Source organism: Helicoverpa armigera, chromosome 13 (assembly GCF_030705265.1).
Source record: "Helicoverpa armigera isolate CAAS_96S chromosome 13, ASM3070526v1, whole genome shotgun sequence".
NCBI lineage: Eukaryota > Metazoa > Arthropoda > Insecta > Lepidoptera > Noctuidae > Helicoverpa > Helicoverpa armigera.
Window position 1 is genome coordinate 9,774,459 of NC_087132.1, and position 18,330 is coordinate 9,792,788.

Below are 18,330 nucleotides of genomic sequence, written 5' to 3' on the forward strand. Positions count from 1 at the left end.
CGTTGTCAGTCTATTTGTCAAAAGTAAGCTATAACTTAAAACAAAATATACAATGTAAACTTTTCTCTCCAATTATAAGATTTATGATGATAATGATAGGGAAAATAACTTGCCTCTTTAAATTCCTCGTATCAGTACAATAAACGTTTTCCTGATTCTGTCGAACAAAGGAATTAAGAGTTTTGTAGTCGATAACTTGTAAATTACAGGAGATAGTTAAAGAGTATTGAAAAGGTTAATTTCAACCAATTTCACTGTAATAGGACTTCCTTGTTAAAAACAATGATCTTTTATGTAAAATATCAAGTTATTTTCCATCGTCGTGGTGGTCAACCAACCTTCAAATATGAGTGTGGATTCGATGCCAGGTCAAGCTAGTACCAATGCATCTTTTCTAAGTTTGTATGATGTACTTTCTAAGTGCCTATATCTTGGATCCCAGTGCCTGTGTTTCGGAAAGCACGATAAGTAAACTGTAGGTCCCGGCTATCACTGAATATCTTTGGCTGTCGTTACAGGAAGTCAGTAATTTTCCAGTGTGACAAATGGGCATTCATAGTTTTTATTCCGTTAGTTTTTGTCACTTGTCAAACAAATAACTAAAGTAACAAATCAATGTTAATTAGGCAGTTTTATTGAATAATTTAATCAACAACTTTGTTTATGATCAACAGTGTAGTTTCCGCCTGCAGGTTCGCGCGTGTAGACTGTTTGGCGCGGTAAAGTAACTTATAAGTTAGTTTTAAGTATAGTCTTCATTTTCTAATGGTTATAGTATATTTGGACAACTGGAAACAGACCCATAGTTGGGAAAAAGGCTCGGAGAATGGATGAATACTATATTTTTTTAATTGATTTTGTGGTTCCAAATTTTTCAGCTAGCAATGTTCCAATATATATTTAGCTTACGGATAGATACAGAGAGGCTGTAATTCAATATTGTCACGAATCAAATGCATATATAAATTAAAAGTCGGCTACAAAACTACGAAATATATTTAAGTTCCACATGATACAATATTTTATGATGTACTTGTAATGTTGAAGTTTCGATATTCTATTCGATATTCTTTCAAAATCAGATACCCAAAATTCTATAAACTATCATTAACAAGAAATAGTAATTAGAAGAGTCTGCTCAGATAATCTTCGATTACACACTAGTTTCAAATACACTAATAACTATTATTAAGATACCAATAATTGTAAAATTACACTCGAAGCTATAATTATTAACTAAGTTTAGAATTTTCATAAACTTAGCACTTTATTCGAAAAGTTATAAGCCACAAGGCTACAATAAATGTGAAATAAAATATCTTACTAACTGTATTATCTTACAGTAGGTACTAAGATACGAGTACTGTAAGAATAATATAGATAATTAAACTTCATATTCGTCCTGTTGCAAAATCTAGATTGAGGACATCAGTTATTGCTACTTTAATTGACTCATAAATACCGTTTCAGTATTTTATTATGAAACGACATGCTACGTATAAACATCAAAATAAATGTATACATAATATTACAGTTTGTATTTATTTATTAAAACATATAATTACATTTTAAAGTAATAATTTTGAAAATATAAAAATTAAGATAACACTATTTAAATAACTTATTATTCTTTAGCACATACTATTAATAAAAACATTAAATTTTTGGAGAAAATGTACGATCAATTCAGTTCAAATTTTTGATACCATTTTGCCATCAGGCGGTATAACCCTTTCAAAAGAGCAAAGGACTCATAAGTAACAGGTTCTAGGTTTAACATAAACAAAAAACGTACATAGCAACAAAATAGCTAGGAAACACGTTTTAAGAGTCAATGACTTTGCATGAACTCTCTTTTATAAAGTTAACTAAATTGTTCATAAAAAAACGCAATTAGTCAAAAGCTAACGGTATGGTTTTTTTGTTTATTTCACACTAAATAAACATTTGGGTATGTGGATGTTTGTTACAAGCAAAAATTGCGGAATTAATTTCGATGAAACTTAGCAGTAATTATAGTTTAACCATGGTCAAAAAAGATGCAGCTAAGCATTCGCTGTAAAGAAAACCTACTAAATTGCTGACTCGATTTAGACGTGTATGCGTTTTACACTCTGGTATCTTGGTACTATACCCTCTTGTAATACAGTTCATACTAGCATAGTCCTATAAGTATGAATGTGGAAGGATGGAGAGGCAAAGGTAGACCGAGGAAAAGATGGATTGATTGCCTGAAAGAGGACATGAAGCAGAAGGGAGTAGATGTAAGTATGACGTCTGACAGAGAGGAATAGAAGAAAAAGACATGTTGTGCCGACCCCAAATGACTTGGGAACAGGGCAGGAAGATGATGACTAACATAGTTCTATAATAAACTTGTTAAAGTTTTTGCTCAAAAAAATTACTTAGATCCAAACCGATCAACCACTTATCACTCAACGCAGGATTTAATATTATAACTACTTGTACCGCTAATTCTAGGTAGTTTAATTAGAAACCATGGTGAAATGTACTGCCTTACCGGAATGCGTTTACAACATAGCCCTTGTGAGGCGAGGCTTGCATTTCCACCGTGGAAACATAGAGGTGATGATTTTGAACGAGCACGTCAAAAATTCATCAAAACAAATATTATAATTTTAACCTGGTAAGTATCAGGAAAAAGGAGTTTTTTGTCTAAACATCTTGCTAAGTCTTGCTAAGTTTTTTGTCTAATTTCTTGATTATTATAATTGTTAGTGTAAGCTCTTTCGATTATATTATTCAAATCATATTACAGTCTCATGTTTACATACATCTATAAGTCCGATTGAATATTAAAATGTCCATTACATAACAAAAACCTTCCATTTTCTGAAATAGAAATAGAAAAATAATAATACTTAAAATTATACACAAAGGCCTTACAGATTTTGTACAGATAAGTTTTCGAAACTTACGCTAATGCATGCAAATCCGTTAATAAATACTTTACTTTACCGTGTGTTTTTATTATCTTTGCAATATCCGACCTGCTTCCCCATTTCGTAATCTGATCCAACGTTCTTTTAGATTTCGACAGAGTTTTGCTTAATTTCTCAAAAGGATACAAAATGTTTGCTCAAAAATATACGAGTAATGTAATTTCGACGTCATTTGGCATGTAAAAGATATATTACTAATCGACTTCCCAAAAAGGAGAACTTTCTCAATTCTGAAATTTTTTATCCAAATCTCAGAAAATTCATGAAATTATTTCTACGACCTTGTTTTGTAGCATCCAAGATAAGACTTAGAAATTGGAACCGCGACCTAAATTTGTTACAAAATTCATTATGTTGAGAGGCCAACACCTTATCTTGAGTAGGAAAATTCAGTCACGATTTGTATAAAAATAGGGTACACCTTTCTGACAAATAATTTATTTAAAAAATAACTATAAATAGTTTTCACTAGATAACATAAAACTATGTATAAGTAATATTTTTAAAAGAGTAACCATGGAGTTTCTTGCCCGTTCTTCTCCATAGGAGGCTACTTTTGGAATGGGCAACTAGAATCAAACCTATTTATAATTTTTGACGTTCATAAGTGCCTATAAAGGCGTAAATGAAATAAATTATTTGAATTTTATTTTGAAAAGAACTATAAATACTTTCAGTAAATAAAATAAAATTTATATATAGAAGAATAATTCTCAGCAAATGCAGTTTCACTTCTTATATAACTTGGACTTGCGTATGCTTATTAACAGCTAGGCATATAATTTAGTTAAAGCATCGTTGCCATATTATTATCGTAGAGCAATAGTCTAGAATCTAGAATGACGCATTTACCATACGTGACGCATTATTTAATCCACAAAGCGATTTTGTTTGACCCGGGAATCGAACTCGCGACCCTGTATAGAGTAATAGCGTTTGACAACGCTTATAATCCAAGAAACTAAATTCACCATCTACCTAGCTCTTTCCTAACCATTGTCGGCTTCCAGTCTGACAGGTTGCTGCTGAGTACCGGTATTTTTACACAGGTCACAAAATATCTGCCTTTATTTTAATAAAATTTAATTATAATCAATATTAATGCTCAATCCTTCTCCGTGTGAGAGGAGGCCTGTGCCCAGCAGTGGGACGATAAAAAGACTGTAACAGTAACAATAAATTATAATCAATGCACTGCCATACCCTAGAACGAAAATCTTGCACAATATGACATTGAAGTTCACGAATTTATAAATTTTGGCAACTATAGATTAACAATGTTATATTATGCAAAGGCCGTGACTAAGAACATTAAATTAACACAATAATTAATTATCGTGCGAAATGATTTATACATAGATAGTGACGCAAACTGCCTACATGTTAAATTAAAGAATAAAAAAAGTTATTTGCGTTACTATTTTTAAATTATATTATTTGAAAAGAGAATACTCAATCCTCAAATTTTAAAATATCAACACTTAACAAAAAAGAATATTGGAAATCAAAAAGTTTTTAGTATATCTAGTACCTCCCCGTATTTTTTTCTTCCTGTGAGAAATGTTGCTAAAATGCCTAGCTCAGTAATTATTTGTTATAAGTACTGATTGTGTATGATATGTAGCAATTAAGAATCACCATTGTTCTGCCATAGTCCAATTAAGTATTATTTATTGTTCACGATTTAATATTTTTCACTGAACATCTTTATCCACATCGAGGTATATTTGCATAAATTAATGTCGATAAGATCTGATATGTAATTAATTGCCCCTGTTTAGGTATAAATCCTTCTCTGTATGAGAAGAGGCTTGTGTCTAGCAGTGTAACGATAAAAGGGATGATGATGATGTATAAATAAGAAATAATATATAGATTTATATGATTCAACAGACAAACTACACAATAATAAGTTGTATATAGTTTGGTTGGACCCTTTGTACTTTTAATGATATGTATTCCTTTAAAAAGTAATAATAAATAATAATAATAAAATGATAGAAAATCAGATATGGCAATCGATAGCGTTGATTTTACGATTTGATGTGAATTTGCATATTGGCCCATCCTGGAACCTTTATTGGTCACATTGCTGAAGATAGGGCAAAGTGCCGAAACTTGGGAAAGATCTTTGTCCAGCAGTGGACGTTTTTCAGCCAAAACGACGACGATACTTATTGGTATATTTTTGTTTCAGGTGAACGCAAGATCCTCAATAATATTTCTGGAGAGTTCCGTTCAGGAGAGCTGACATGCATTCTTGGACCCTCTGGCGCTGGCAAATCCACATTACTGAATATACTGGCTGGATATAAGTAAGTTTTGATATTTTTACGTACTAACATAGTAAAGCTAATGACTTTTTGTAGACTGATCTCAAGAACGATAAGACTGATTTAAAAAAACTTGCAGTCTTAGATAACCCATTTAACAAGGATATATAGGCTGCTTTTTATCCGGATGCGTGAAGTAATTTCCACGAAGCGTAGGTGAAACCATTAGCGGGAATAATACATAATAATCTTTGTAGCACTATTATCTTGTTTATAATATATTCCACTTCACATTATAATAATTAAATCAAAGTGGGTGTTTAATATAATTATACCTACTAATAAAAATAATAATTATTGTCGATGATAGCGTGTAATAATTAGGGTCAATTCCCACTGAAACAGCAGCGGCCGTAAGAGCACGGACAATGTAAGTGCGCGGCCCGCCGCGCTCGCACTCACTTGCTCGCAGTTATTTGCTCTTACGGCCGCTGCTCTTTCAGTGGGAATTGACCCTTACTCAATTCATTTTAACTTCTCAAGCAGATAGTTAAGAGCCTGAGAAAGGACATAACTTTACCTGGATGCGGGAAACAGTTCCCTAGGGACATGGGTAGCACAATAAGGTTAAATAGCAAGTCGTAAATATATCATGTATCTTATTTTTTTCTAGATCTGACTTATCCTGCTTGTGTTAGCTATACTATAGCTTATAGTATAATCAATATTGTCCAAAGGTTCATAATTTGTCGCTACTTCTACTAAATTATAATTATCAACCTTATTAGAATAAATATGAAGTTAAATGTCATAAAAAAAATTATTGCCTCTCAAAAGTTTTTCAAGGTTATTTTTTAACTGTATGGTGTTAATTCTCCTCGAGGTCTCATAGGCCTTAATGAGTCTGTGATGTCATTATGTGATAATTAGAGCCTTAATCCTTTGTCATGTTAAGCATGGATTTATGGTCCATGACTTCACAAGAGTTAAGTTTCTTTACAAAAAATTAAGCATGAGGTAGTGTTAGCTACTTATTAAGCTAAATTCATTCCTACTGGCAACCCTTTCGTGTTAGTTTAATATTTTGCAATCACTCTTTTATTGTCCTATTGCTGGGCTTAGGCCTCCTCTCACACATACAAAATACTTTGCTATCCAGGAATTAAACCATTTAGAAAAAAAATCATAGCCATCTATCATTTTAATTCGTTTGAACAACCTTTCAGAATAACTTATGATATAGGTGCGTATCTATTATGCCATTTAAATGATCAATATTGAAATATCTATAGCAATAATAGAAAAGTGATCTTATTTAAAATAAAAATAATAATACGTAGTTCTAATAGATAAGTCATGCAAAACATTTTAATTAGTTTTTAAGCGACAACATCATTACTGAATGGATTAATTATAAAGGAATTTTAGATAATGCCGTTCTTAGAATAAAAACAGGGTCAATACTTTTTTAATAAGTATTTTATTGTTTTCTGCCTTCAATAAATCCCACAATTAAATAAGATAATATAGTTAAACCGATTTGGATAAATTCATTTAAATTCTGTAGTATTCTGTAGTAGGCATTATTTTGGTATATGTGTATCAACTTCCTTTTTTGAGGATGAGGAAGAAAAAAAAGCAGCCGCTCCATGCTAGATATTGATAGCTGCTTCACTTCTAACATTGTTGGGAATGGCCTAGGCACACGACGATTATCTTGAGCCCTATGGAATTATACTGACTTATTTTTTGTTTGTGTGCGTCAAGTATGTTTTCTAAGAACAAAAACTATGAGAGGCTGCTTGTTCAAAATACTATAACTTGGAATCCGCTAACAAATTCTCATTTGCATACTTAACAAATGACGTGTTTGCGGTTTTATTAATAACAGCATGTAAAAAATAAATCACGCTCATTATTATTACATAATAACTGGTTATATAAACCATAAATTGTTGTTTATGATTAATAGACACAATTTAATTTGTATGTTAATTATAAAGATGATAGTGTTAAGGTAGGTTTTTAAACCTAGCCGCCGACTGCAACTGCCGATCGCACATGCCGCGACTGCATGCAAAACAACTGATATCTAAGGGCGACTGCACGTGCTGCTGCCGCTTCGATACATACAAACCAGTAGTGCAGCGGCCGTTTTAATGCAGTCGCGGCATGTGCGGTCGGCAGTTGGTATTCAAAACGAACCTTTAGAGATAAAAATATATAGAGATGAGATAAAAAATCAGTTTCTTGAAACTACTCTCAGGACACAAAACTATTAAGAATATGATGTTTTAATACCCTACTAATATGGCATCTATGACCCAGCTAATAGCCAAGTTAGTGTCAACGGAGTCAATAGATCAAGGTTAGCATACTACATAATAGGGTATAGTTATTTCAAATCGCTCTAGTCATGATGTTTGAGTACCGTTATGTTATACAGACCTATGTCAATATTTTTTTTTTCAGAATAGCGTACCTAGGTATTTGTTTTCAGCTACTTGTAAGGCTGTTAAAAAACAGCTCAACCATATAATAAGGGTGCGTCTACACGGGGCAAGAAGCTTGCGCGTATTGAGGCACATGCGCAGGTTACATGCATTTTCAAAACATTCTACCCACCCGCGTGCTCTGTTCTTGTGCGCGAGTCACATGCGCGAGTCACATGCGCGTGTTAACTTGATCCAGCCACAGTGTAGAAGCACCCTAAGGTTAAGCAATGCTTGGCGCAGTCGATCAAAGGATGGGTTTATCTTGGGACCATCTTGTAATGACGAGTCCTTCCGTATTTCGGAAGGCACTATATGTTGGTCCCGGCTATCATATCGTTCCTGCCTTTTGATGCCTATCAATCAACCCACATTACCCACGTGACATTCAAAACTCAACCCTACGATCCTTCTTTTACAGTTCAAATGGCGTAAACGGCCGGATAACAGTGAATGGCCACAGCAGAGATATGAGGGTGTTCAAGAAGTTAAGCACGTATATAATGCAGGATGATCTGCTGCAGCCGAGGCTCACGGTGCAGGAGGCGATGGGAATCGCTGCTAACCTGAAGCTGGGGAAGGAGTTGGGGAAAGCTGAGAAGGAACTTATTGTGAGTATTTTTTGTATTTACTTTTACTAGAAACTAGCTGCTTTCCTTTTCTTCCTGCACCCAGACAAAATATAGCCTATGTTATTGGGGAAGAGTGCAGCTGCCTAACAGTGAATGATTTCTTCAAATCGGTTCAATAGTTTCGGAGCCTTTAGGGGGGTACAAAAAAAAACTTAAAAATATTATTTCACTCTATTAAGTAAGTAAAGATAAAATAAAACGGTACTTAGGTACTTAAGATCTAAAACTTGGCTCATGATCTGAATAGGCGAGTCAAATCGATGATGATGTATGTGATGAAAAAAGTAATCACGGTCCAAAATATGAAGTTGCTATTTAATATATTTCCATTAAAATTTAACTGTGATTTTGAATGATTTATGGTACAAAATATAATAAATTCAAAGATTCTAGGCCTTAGTTCCCAACAAGCTATAATGGGAAAGATCTTAATCTTTCCTGTCTAGCAACTGGTTACAAAACAAATTAAGTACTATGATATCATGAAAAAAAGTACAGAAACTTGTTTTACCCGTACTAACATAATATATCTTTTGCTATTTGTATCCTCAAAAGTATAAGGAAATGTTATGGGGAAAACCAAGCTCACTGCTATTATTCTGATATAAAGTTAACATTAATCTGTCCTATGTAGAGATATATAACAGATTATCACGCTTTGAACAAGACTCAAAGTGTTAGTGCAGAAGTATTAAACCAATATTCTACTTTCTTTTTGCCAATAAAGTTTATTCCAATAATGTATTATCTATTCATCAGTAGTTCTGCAATTTTGTTTTTTCCTCTGTATTTCTTGTTTTTTCAAAAGTTCGTGTAGTCCATAGAGACCCAACTATTTTGGATTTATATGTAAACACACCTTATTTACACATATATTTTGGACATATTTAATCACGGTTTTTCAATAAGACTCAAGCCTAACATTTAAAACCAATGAAGCGGTTAACCCCTCATACATCTACCACCAACCCAAAAATCCACGATGACAAAATTACAAACAAGACAAAGTACTGTTAATTAAAATTTTAATGCACGAAATTAATCAAAGGTTATCGCACCTTTACAGAGTTAAGAGAGGTCTTTAACACTTCTTCAACAATTCATAAATAAAGATTATTTGCCCATAATTATCTTTGGGAAGTTAAGTACGGTTGAGCGAAAGGTATCTGCGGAATCAATTTAATTGATTGAAGCGAGAATAATGGTTTGGTTGACTTATTTCTTTGGGTATTTAAGGCTGATTTGAGTTTAGTTAAAAACTTGATAGTATTGAATTTATTCATTGTATTTTTATTACATTTATAGAAAAAACTGGGTTGAGGAGTTCAGATAGGCAGTCGCTTCTTGTAAAACACTGGTACTCAGCTGAATCCGGTAAGACTGGAAGCCGACCCCAACATAGTTGGGAAAAGGCTCGGAGGATAATGATGATATAGAAAAAACTGCAGTGTCTGCCTGCTTGCTTGTTTGTTTATATATAAACTTATAAACACCTAACATAATGTACATACTGTAATTTTTACGAAGAGGAAGTCGTATATAATTTATATTCACACGTGCAATTATCGTGTGAGTTGCTCCTACAGAATAAAAGTTAAACAAAAACATACATACAGCACACGTCGTTGTTCACTCATTAATCTCTTCGAAGCCGACATACGTCAAAGTGAAAATAAATGCAAACGCGGATGCAACGCAAAAGAAACAAAAAGAATACTTAATGTCATATTTAACAACAAAAGGGGCGATTAACTACGAGAAAATGATAAAGGAAGATCGAAAATGTCAATAAACTCCTTAAAAAACCACTGGCCTTTAAAATATTTAATCGATGAAAGGAAATTTCGACGTTCCTGCTATTAATTATTTATGAAGTTCTTTCTTTATTTTCATTTCAACAATGAGAAGGAAGTGAGTGAATTATCATAATACCTACACTTTAAGTACTCGATTAATCATTTGGTTTTTAAATAATATGTAATGTCATGAGGATACATTCTTTTGTTTCCCTGTTGAACTGACAATAAGTTGACAATTGAATGAAATGAAAGGGGTATAAGGGTACTGAATCTTTTGTGCAGTTGACAGAAGTCAATTTTCAAGGCAAAATTGCATTTTTGTGCTGACTGACACCTTTTGTGTTGACAGCCAGGACTGTTAACTACACCAAAAATCGGTCAGACCATAGGTACATTGCAATGTTACATTTTCCTTGAGCCGTGGGTTTTATTTTAGATTTAGGACTAGTCTTGCTTCATTATTTTTTAACTTACTAGAACCCTCAAATCTTCCTAAAAATATTATTTTGAAACCCATTTCTATATTAAGATTTTTTGTTTTGTTTGTACTCGTAAATACTCCAAAATTACGTATTTTCTTTTACTGTTTAGAAGCTAGACTATTCCCACGTAAAATAAGTTATATTTTATCCGGTGGGGATACTAGGGACACGGTTGAAACCATGTCAAATATTTTATGAATTAAGATCGTTAACGTTCTTCATATTTGAGACAATGGTATTTCAATATAGGGGCTCATTGACATATCGGACAATAGCTGTATTGATCAAGACTAATGCTTGACATGATTGCGATTCAATTGTCACTATTATACTAGACTAGAGTGGAAACGCTTATAAACTGGTATTGAGAACAAATTCATATGTGATTAGTAATAGCTTGGCTAGTGAAATAGAATAATATTATTTAAATTATAAATCATTTGGAAGTATAATTTTGAACATAACATTGTGAAAAAAATAATAATTTCCTTTTAGGTGATGTTTGGTATGCCCAGAGAGATTGATAAAAGCAGGCTTTATATAGTATATAAGATTATCTAGCCACTAAATAGTTTTTTTGACAAACTACTAAACAAAACTATTCAAATATATAAGTTAATTGAACGTATACTTAATTTCCAGGAATAATTATTCATGTAATTGTTTCTGAGACGAACAAACACGCTTGACTATTACCTTCGTACCAAGAACCGAGTAAACACCAACATACATTCCTATCTATGGTGAAAATTTCATTCTAATGATCTTCCATTTGCGAATGAATGTGCTAGACAATTCCTATCCTCAGAGACAGGTCCTTAATCTAGATAACTAATTAAACAATCAGTACTAGTACCAAGTTGAACGAACTTTCTAGAACATTCTTTTAAATCAGATTAGATCACGTTTGCTTTATATTGGACCATGAAAACTTTTGGATTGAGTACTTGGCTGTGATCCATCAGTAAACCTAGTATAAAGTACCTGATATGCAAGAAAAATATGAGCTATTGTCTTTGTAACATGACATTGGATTTTCATCTCTAAATCCTTACACTTAAAGTATAAAATATAAACTCAACACGGCTGTTAATGTTTTTTTCAGGTTGAAGAAATTCTTCGAACTCTCGGCCTCTGGGATCACAGGAATACGATGACTGAAAGACTGTCTGGCGGTCAACTTAAACGGTTGTCTGTCGCTTTGGAACTTGTCAACAACCCACCTATCATATTTTTGGATGAACCTACTACGTAAGTAAAATTACATTAAACAAATAAGACGAATCCTATCCTACCCGTGGAATAATATAATGGAAAGTTGCCTAGCCTCTTTCTCAACTATATTGGGGTCGGCTTCCAATCTTACTGGACGCAGCTGAGTACCAGAGTTTTACATGGAGTGACTGCCTATTTGACCCAACCCACACCCGTAGGTCCTATCCTTAAAACGTCATTATCATTAAAATGAAAGATATAAAAGCCTACATTATGTACGTAATAAGCAGTCTTGCACAGCCTAATAATTCGTGCCATTTTTAATACGTAGGTCAGGCCATATAAGAAGGACAATTGACCCCAAAACGAGCAATACGTCTTACAAAAATTCCCCCCAACGTTGGCCTGGACCCCAATTCATTAACCGTGTCAGTACAAAGACTTCCAAAAACAACCCCGTTTTTCCACAACGATGATGTTTGCCCCATTATGACGAGGGGTTAAAAAAACAATTAGCTACGACCGCCATAACAGAAATAATCAGCACGTTTGAGGAAAAGTATTATCTTCTGATTAACCATGATTAATTGGGGTCATTTTTGCTTGCTCTTATATGCTTCTGTTGCTCATTTTTGTTGCTCGTTGCTTTCTTTTGAGGAAATAAAAGTATTATTTAATTTAACCCTTATCTGGTAATGACAGAGTCGTGTTTTCTGAGCCATCATCCTGGTAGTAATTGAAAGAATTAAGTAGTTTGCATACTTTGTGACTAGAAGTAAGGAAACTTTGTTAATGTAATAATTTTCTAATACAGCTGAATCTAAACAAAAGCTAAATTAATGATTTAATTAATTTCCCTTTTCTAATTATCGAAACAAAGAAACACTTCCAGATTAGAAGTCAACAACAATCTCGAAAGCAATTCATTAAAATCTATTACATAAAAGGTGCGTTCCAATACAGCTTAACAGAATTACATAAGTACAGGTACAATAGGAGGTAATAGTCTTAATCACCACGTCCGTCCATAAGGTTTTGTCTCTCCCGCGTTGTACAAAAAGTCTGCTTCGGCGAGGAAGGCAACCCACAGCAGATATGTGACGGGCTTGGCGGACTCGGCGTAGCAGCACGGCATTTGTGGAAGGCCTAGGGCGCCGGTAGAGAGCGTATAGTTACCGTCGGCCAGACATATCATCCAAACTCTCCTCTAGTCGTAGCGGTTTTCCGTTCCACTAGGGATAGGAGGGAGAGGACGAGTGTGTGCATCTGTGTTTGCGCGAACACTTATGCACCTTAATATTTCCTGCGCACCTGACTGCTTCCGAAAATGGACTCCGATTACAGCTAAGTCCCGTGGCGATGGGTTGAGGTAGAGAGGTCTGGTTTGATGCGAATCAGGCTTTGTCTGATGCCTGCACACGGGCGGCTCTGGGGGTGTATGTATGTACGCCGTGGTCGCTTTCGTTCTGCACATGGGGTGACAGAATGGATTCGGCAGCACCCAGGGCGACAAAGCAGCCCTATTTAGGGAGGCACTGCTTTCCCTGCTCAGCCAGGGAGGGGACTAGAAAAGGTGTCCCAAAAAATGCTCACCCTGACCTAAGAGAGGGTAGTAACCACGGCTGCCTCTGCATCTATTTATTGCGTGGTCGAAGTCCTAAAGTAAATAAAAATAGAACACCATCTACCAATTTGACTTTCGGCGCGTGGAACGTTCGGACACTTCTTGATAGTGATGCCAACGCCTGTCCCGAGCGAAAAACCGCCATAGTAGCACGAGAACTTCATCGCTATAATGTCGATGTGGCTGCTCTCAGCGAAACACATCTTGCTGACGAAGGGGAGCTGGTGGAACACGGCGGCGGGTATACTTTTTTGTGGAAAGGTACTGCTGCCTCTGAACCGCGGCGGTCTGGTGTTGGTTTTGCTATCAAAAACCATCTTTTGAGGCATCTCCAGGAATATCCTGTTCACATTTCTGACCGCGTGACCACACTGCGCCTTCATCTTGACCATAACAATTATCTTAATGTCATCAGTGTCTATGCTCCAACGCTGGACAAGTCTGATGACATCAAGGATAAATTTTACGAGGAACTGACACATTGTCTCGAGCGCGTACGCCCCAGTGAACAGATCCTACTACTGGGTGATTTTAATGCCAGGGTCGGGCGGGACTACGAAGCCTGGCCAAAAGTTTTAGGCAGACACGGTACAGGCAACATGAACAGTAATGGCCGACTGTTGCTTAGTCTTTGTGCTCAATTCGATTTGGCTATTACGAACACTATGTTCCGACTTCGCGCCAAGCACAAGACAACGTGGATGCACCCACGATCAAAACACTGGCATTTGATTGATTACGCAATTGTAAGACAAAGAGATATTTCCCAAGTCCAAATAACCCGCGTAATGCGAGGAGCACACTGTTGGACTGATCATCGGCTTGTTGTCACTAAATTGAATCTTTGCCTACGTCGTCCCCGCAGATCAGGCAGAGCGAAGCCTGCGCGTTTAAACGTAGATTTGCTTCAGAATCTCGGGACTAGACAACAGTACGTAGAAACCTTGGCTAGTACGCTTCCATCACTAAGAAACGGTGCGAGGGATGCTGATGCTGAGTGGGGAGCTTTATCTTCTCATATTCTGGACACCGCTAAAAGTACTTTGGGTCTTAAAGTCCGTAAGAACGAGGACTGGTTCGATGAGAATGATGAAGCTCTCATGGCTGCAATCGGCAAACACCGTGCCCTTCTTAGGGAAAGTAGCGGAAAAAAGCAAGGCAGAAGAGCTGCAGAGATAAATAAGAGTGACCTGGAGCTGCGGAAACTAACTAGGGAAATAAAGAATCGGTGGTGGCAGGAAAAAGCTCGGTATATGCAGTGGCTCGCTGACACTAATCAGCTCGGAGAGTTCTACGGCGAGGTTCGAAAACTGATTGGTACCAAAAATTCGCTGAAGGTTCCTTTAAAGTCCAAGGACGGTAATGACCTTCTAGAATCCAAAGACGCCATTTTAAAGCGGTGGGCAGAACACTTTTGTTCTTTGCTTAATTGTGATCGATCAGCAGATCTAGAATACATCAGTTCGATACCTCAATTACCTGTAGAAAATCTGCTGGATCAGCCACTGTCACGTAACGAAATTGTTCTTGCTATTAAACAACAGCCAAACAATCGCGCGGCAGGCATGGACTCTTTACCGGGAGAATTGATCAAATATGGTGGTGACGAGTTGCATTTCGCCATTTATGAACTTTTTGTCCGTTTGTGGGAAACGGAACGTATTCCAGCAGATTTCAAAGTCTCTCGCATCTGTGCTCTATACAAAAACAAAGGCGACCGTTCTGACTGCAACTCCTACCGCGGTATTTCTCTTTTATCAGTCCCTGGGAAAGTCTTTGCTAGAGTATTACTGAACCGCCTAATGACCCTATCTGAAAAGATTTTGCCGGAAACCCAGTTTGGCTTCCGACCTGACCGTGGTACTTGTGAGGCGATTTTTTCATTGCGTCAACTACAAGAAAAGAGCCGTGAACAGGGGCGACAGCTATACCTGTGCTTCGTCGACCTTGAGAAGGCTTTTGACAGTGTGCCTCGAGAAGCCCTCTGGATAGTACTGAATAAGTTAGGATGCACGGATAAATTTGTAAGGCTTCTGAGACTCCTGCATGATGGCATGGAGTGCTGTGTCGCTGTCGATGACGATCAGTCAGACTTCTTTCCCGTTACCTGTGGGGTGAAGCAAGGGTGCGTGCTTGCGCCTACACTGTTCACGTTGTACTTTGCAGTCGTAGTACGCGATGCCTTACAATTGTCATCCGATGGAGTTCGCATCCGTTTCCGCACCGACGGCAATCTTTCAATCTAGCCAGGTTTAAGGCACGCACTAAAGTATCGTATGCCCTGATCACCGAGATCATGTATGCTGACGATCTGTGTTTCGTGGCGGAATCCCCAGAAAGCCTGCAACAATTGATGTCCAATTTTCACGAGGTTTGTCAAAAATTTGGCCTGAAGATCAGTGTCAAGAAGACGGAGGTTATGTCCTTGGACAATAACGGTCACGAGACACTGACTATAAGACTCGGTGAGGACTCGTTAAAGCAGGTCGATAAATTCCGTTATTTGGGGAGCACATTAACATCGAAGTGCGACCTTGATGTAGAGATCAACAGCAGAATCGGTGCTGCTGCCGCAGCATTCGGCAAGTTGGATGCCAAGGTCTTCTGTTCCCATGATCTTAAACTGGCTACGAAAATATCGGTTTATATGGCAATAGTGTTGCCTAACATCTTATACTCTGCTGAAACGTGGACTGTGTACCGCCGGCATATCCGCACACTAGACCAATTCCACCTCAAATGTCTACGTAAAATACTTAAGATCCGATGGTCTGATCGTGTGCGAAACACCGAAGTGCTGCGACGAGCCAATGTCGGTGGCATTGAGGCTTACCTTATGCGGCGACAGCTTAGATGGTGCGGTCACGTGTCACGCATGGCGGAGGAGCGAGTGGCTAAGCGCATCTTTTATTGCGAACTAAAGGAGGGCAAACGAAAGCAGGGCGGACAGTTCCTCCGATATAAAGATGTGCAAAAACGTCACATGAAAAAATGTGACATTGAGCCTTCGCAATGGGAAGGGCTAGCAGCCCAACGGCCTGATTGGAGAGCTCTAGTTAGAAACAAAGTTTCTGACTTTGAGGAGCGTCGTCGGGCAGAGCTTGATTCTAGACGCGACGAACTGAAAGCCCGACCACCCGCGGCAATCAGTTACAATTACGATAATGGTGTGCTCACATGTCCGCAATGTGCGCGGACCTTCTCAAAGAAGATTGGCTACTGTAGTCATATGCGAGCACACCAGCGACAATTATCTGTACGGAGTTGAGGCAGTCGCCGTGACCGAAATCGGTCTGGAGTCATCATCATCATCAACCTGAAACGTGTTTACGAAATCACAGCTTGTACTTAATCCGTAGAGGCAATTTTGTCAAAAATTACTCGTAGGACCTCCAATGTTGATTTGTGGGACCTTTTAGAAGTGATCCCTTTTGTGTTGCATTAATTTGATTCCGGTACATGGATAGTAGCTTAAGGGTATGAATAAAACAACGTTTGGTAAAAGCGGGTTTAGATTACAAAGCGTTGATAATTTTTTTTTTGTAGATCAGCTGGTATATTATTGTCTGGACAGATGAATCTAATAAAGTCTTACCTTGACTAACTTTATGTTTTGTTGAAATCATTGCCATCTCGCCTCGCGAAATCAATACTGTTTACCTGTTTATCATCATTGACTACAAACCCACAATAAATTTCTTTTAATATCTTAAAGTTCTTTAACAGTTGATCTGAATGTAGAAAGTAGTCAAAAATAAAAAATACATTCTTCATTACGAATGGCTTGCTATCTTTTAAATTATGAGCGCTCTCTTATCCATTTACACTCATAGGTCTTCATTTACAATGCACTAATTATTCTTTATGTTGGTACCGCGTGGGATTTACGTATCCACTTTGATTAAAGATACAAAATGTTTGAACGAGCTCCAATAAAGGAAATTGGGAGTTCCCAGTATTTCCTACTTCAAGTAATTGGGATATATTAAATCTTATTTTCCGTAATGAATTCTCATGTCATCCCGAAATGAAGGAAAATTTATGAACTCAGTGTATGGATGTACTTATATTTTCCTCATATAAAGAAATGTTTGCAAAAAATCGACTTCCTTGTAATCTAATATATTTATTTTTGATGACAAACATACTTGTAGCTAATATTTATAGAAATGGAGTGGTATTTGACAGGAATAGAATACTTGACAAAATTTCTTATGTAGGAAATTGGGGTCAAAAAAGGCTCACAGAAGGAACAAACCTTGTTATATTATTAAAAGTCTTACTCTCTTTCCCACTGCACCCACGGCTTGGGGTCATTTGATGATTTCCCACAAAATAGGTCTAAATAAATCATCATTATTTTACATCATAGGACCAAAAGTCTTGTGGTCCAATACATGGTGACCTGATCTATGACAATCCACATATACGTAACTCCGCCTAGAACATAGTGAAAACAAACATATTCATTTGGTCGAGATTTCTAAGACATCTAATAAGTACAATATTATCCTTGTAAGTTATTATATTATTGCATGTTAACAGCTAATGACTCTTTGTGAGAAGTACTCTGTCAACAGCATGTAACTAAGGTTTAACTATACGATTATTTGAAGTAATATTGTAATGGCCTATTGAAACCAACAATAGGTACCTTTAATAAAACAACACGAGAAAACGAACAATCAATGTGATCATAATCGAGTCCGCAAGAAAATAATAAAATTATGCAACTACATTTCCAGCAAAATAATTCAATTTCAATTCTATTACAAGTACAATTCAGTTAATCGTTTCAAGTAATGTATGTAGTAAGCAGATTCCTAAAAAATCTAGCTAAGTATATGTCT

General features: G+C 36.4%; 1 protein-coding gene across 1 annotated transcript in view; it reads left to right on the forward strand.

The window, feature by feature from the left end:
- Nucleotides 1-18,330, forward strand: part of LOC110373348 (ATP-binding cassette subfamily G member 4) — a 55,020-nt gene that overhangs the window by 25,605 nt on the left and 11,085 nt on the right. The window contains exons 2-4 of the mRNA XM_064037531.1: nt 5,161-5,278; nt 8,150-8,339; nt 11,747-11,892. Of these exons, the coding sequence (XP_063893601.1) occupies nt 5,161-5,278; nt 8,150-8,339; nt 11,747-11,892 (454 nt within the window). The remainder of the gene's footprint in view (nt 1-5,160; nt 5,279-8,149; nt 8,340-11,746; nt 11,893-18,330) is intronic.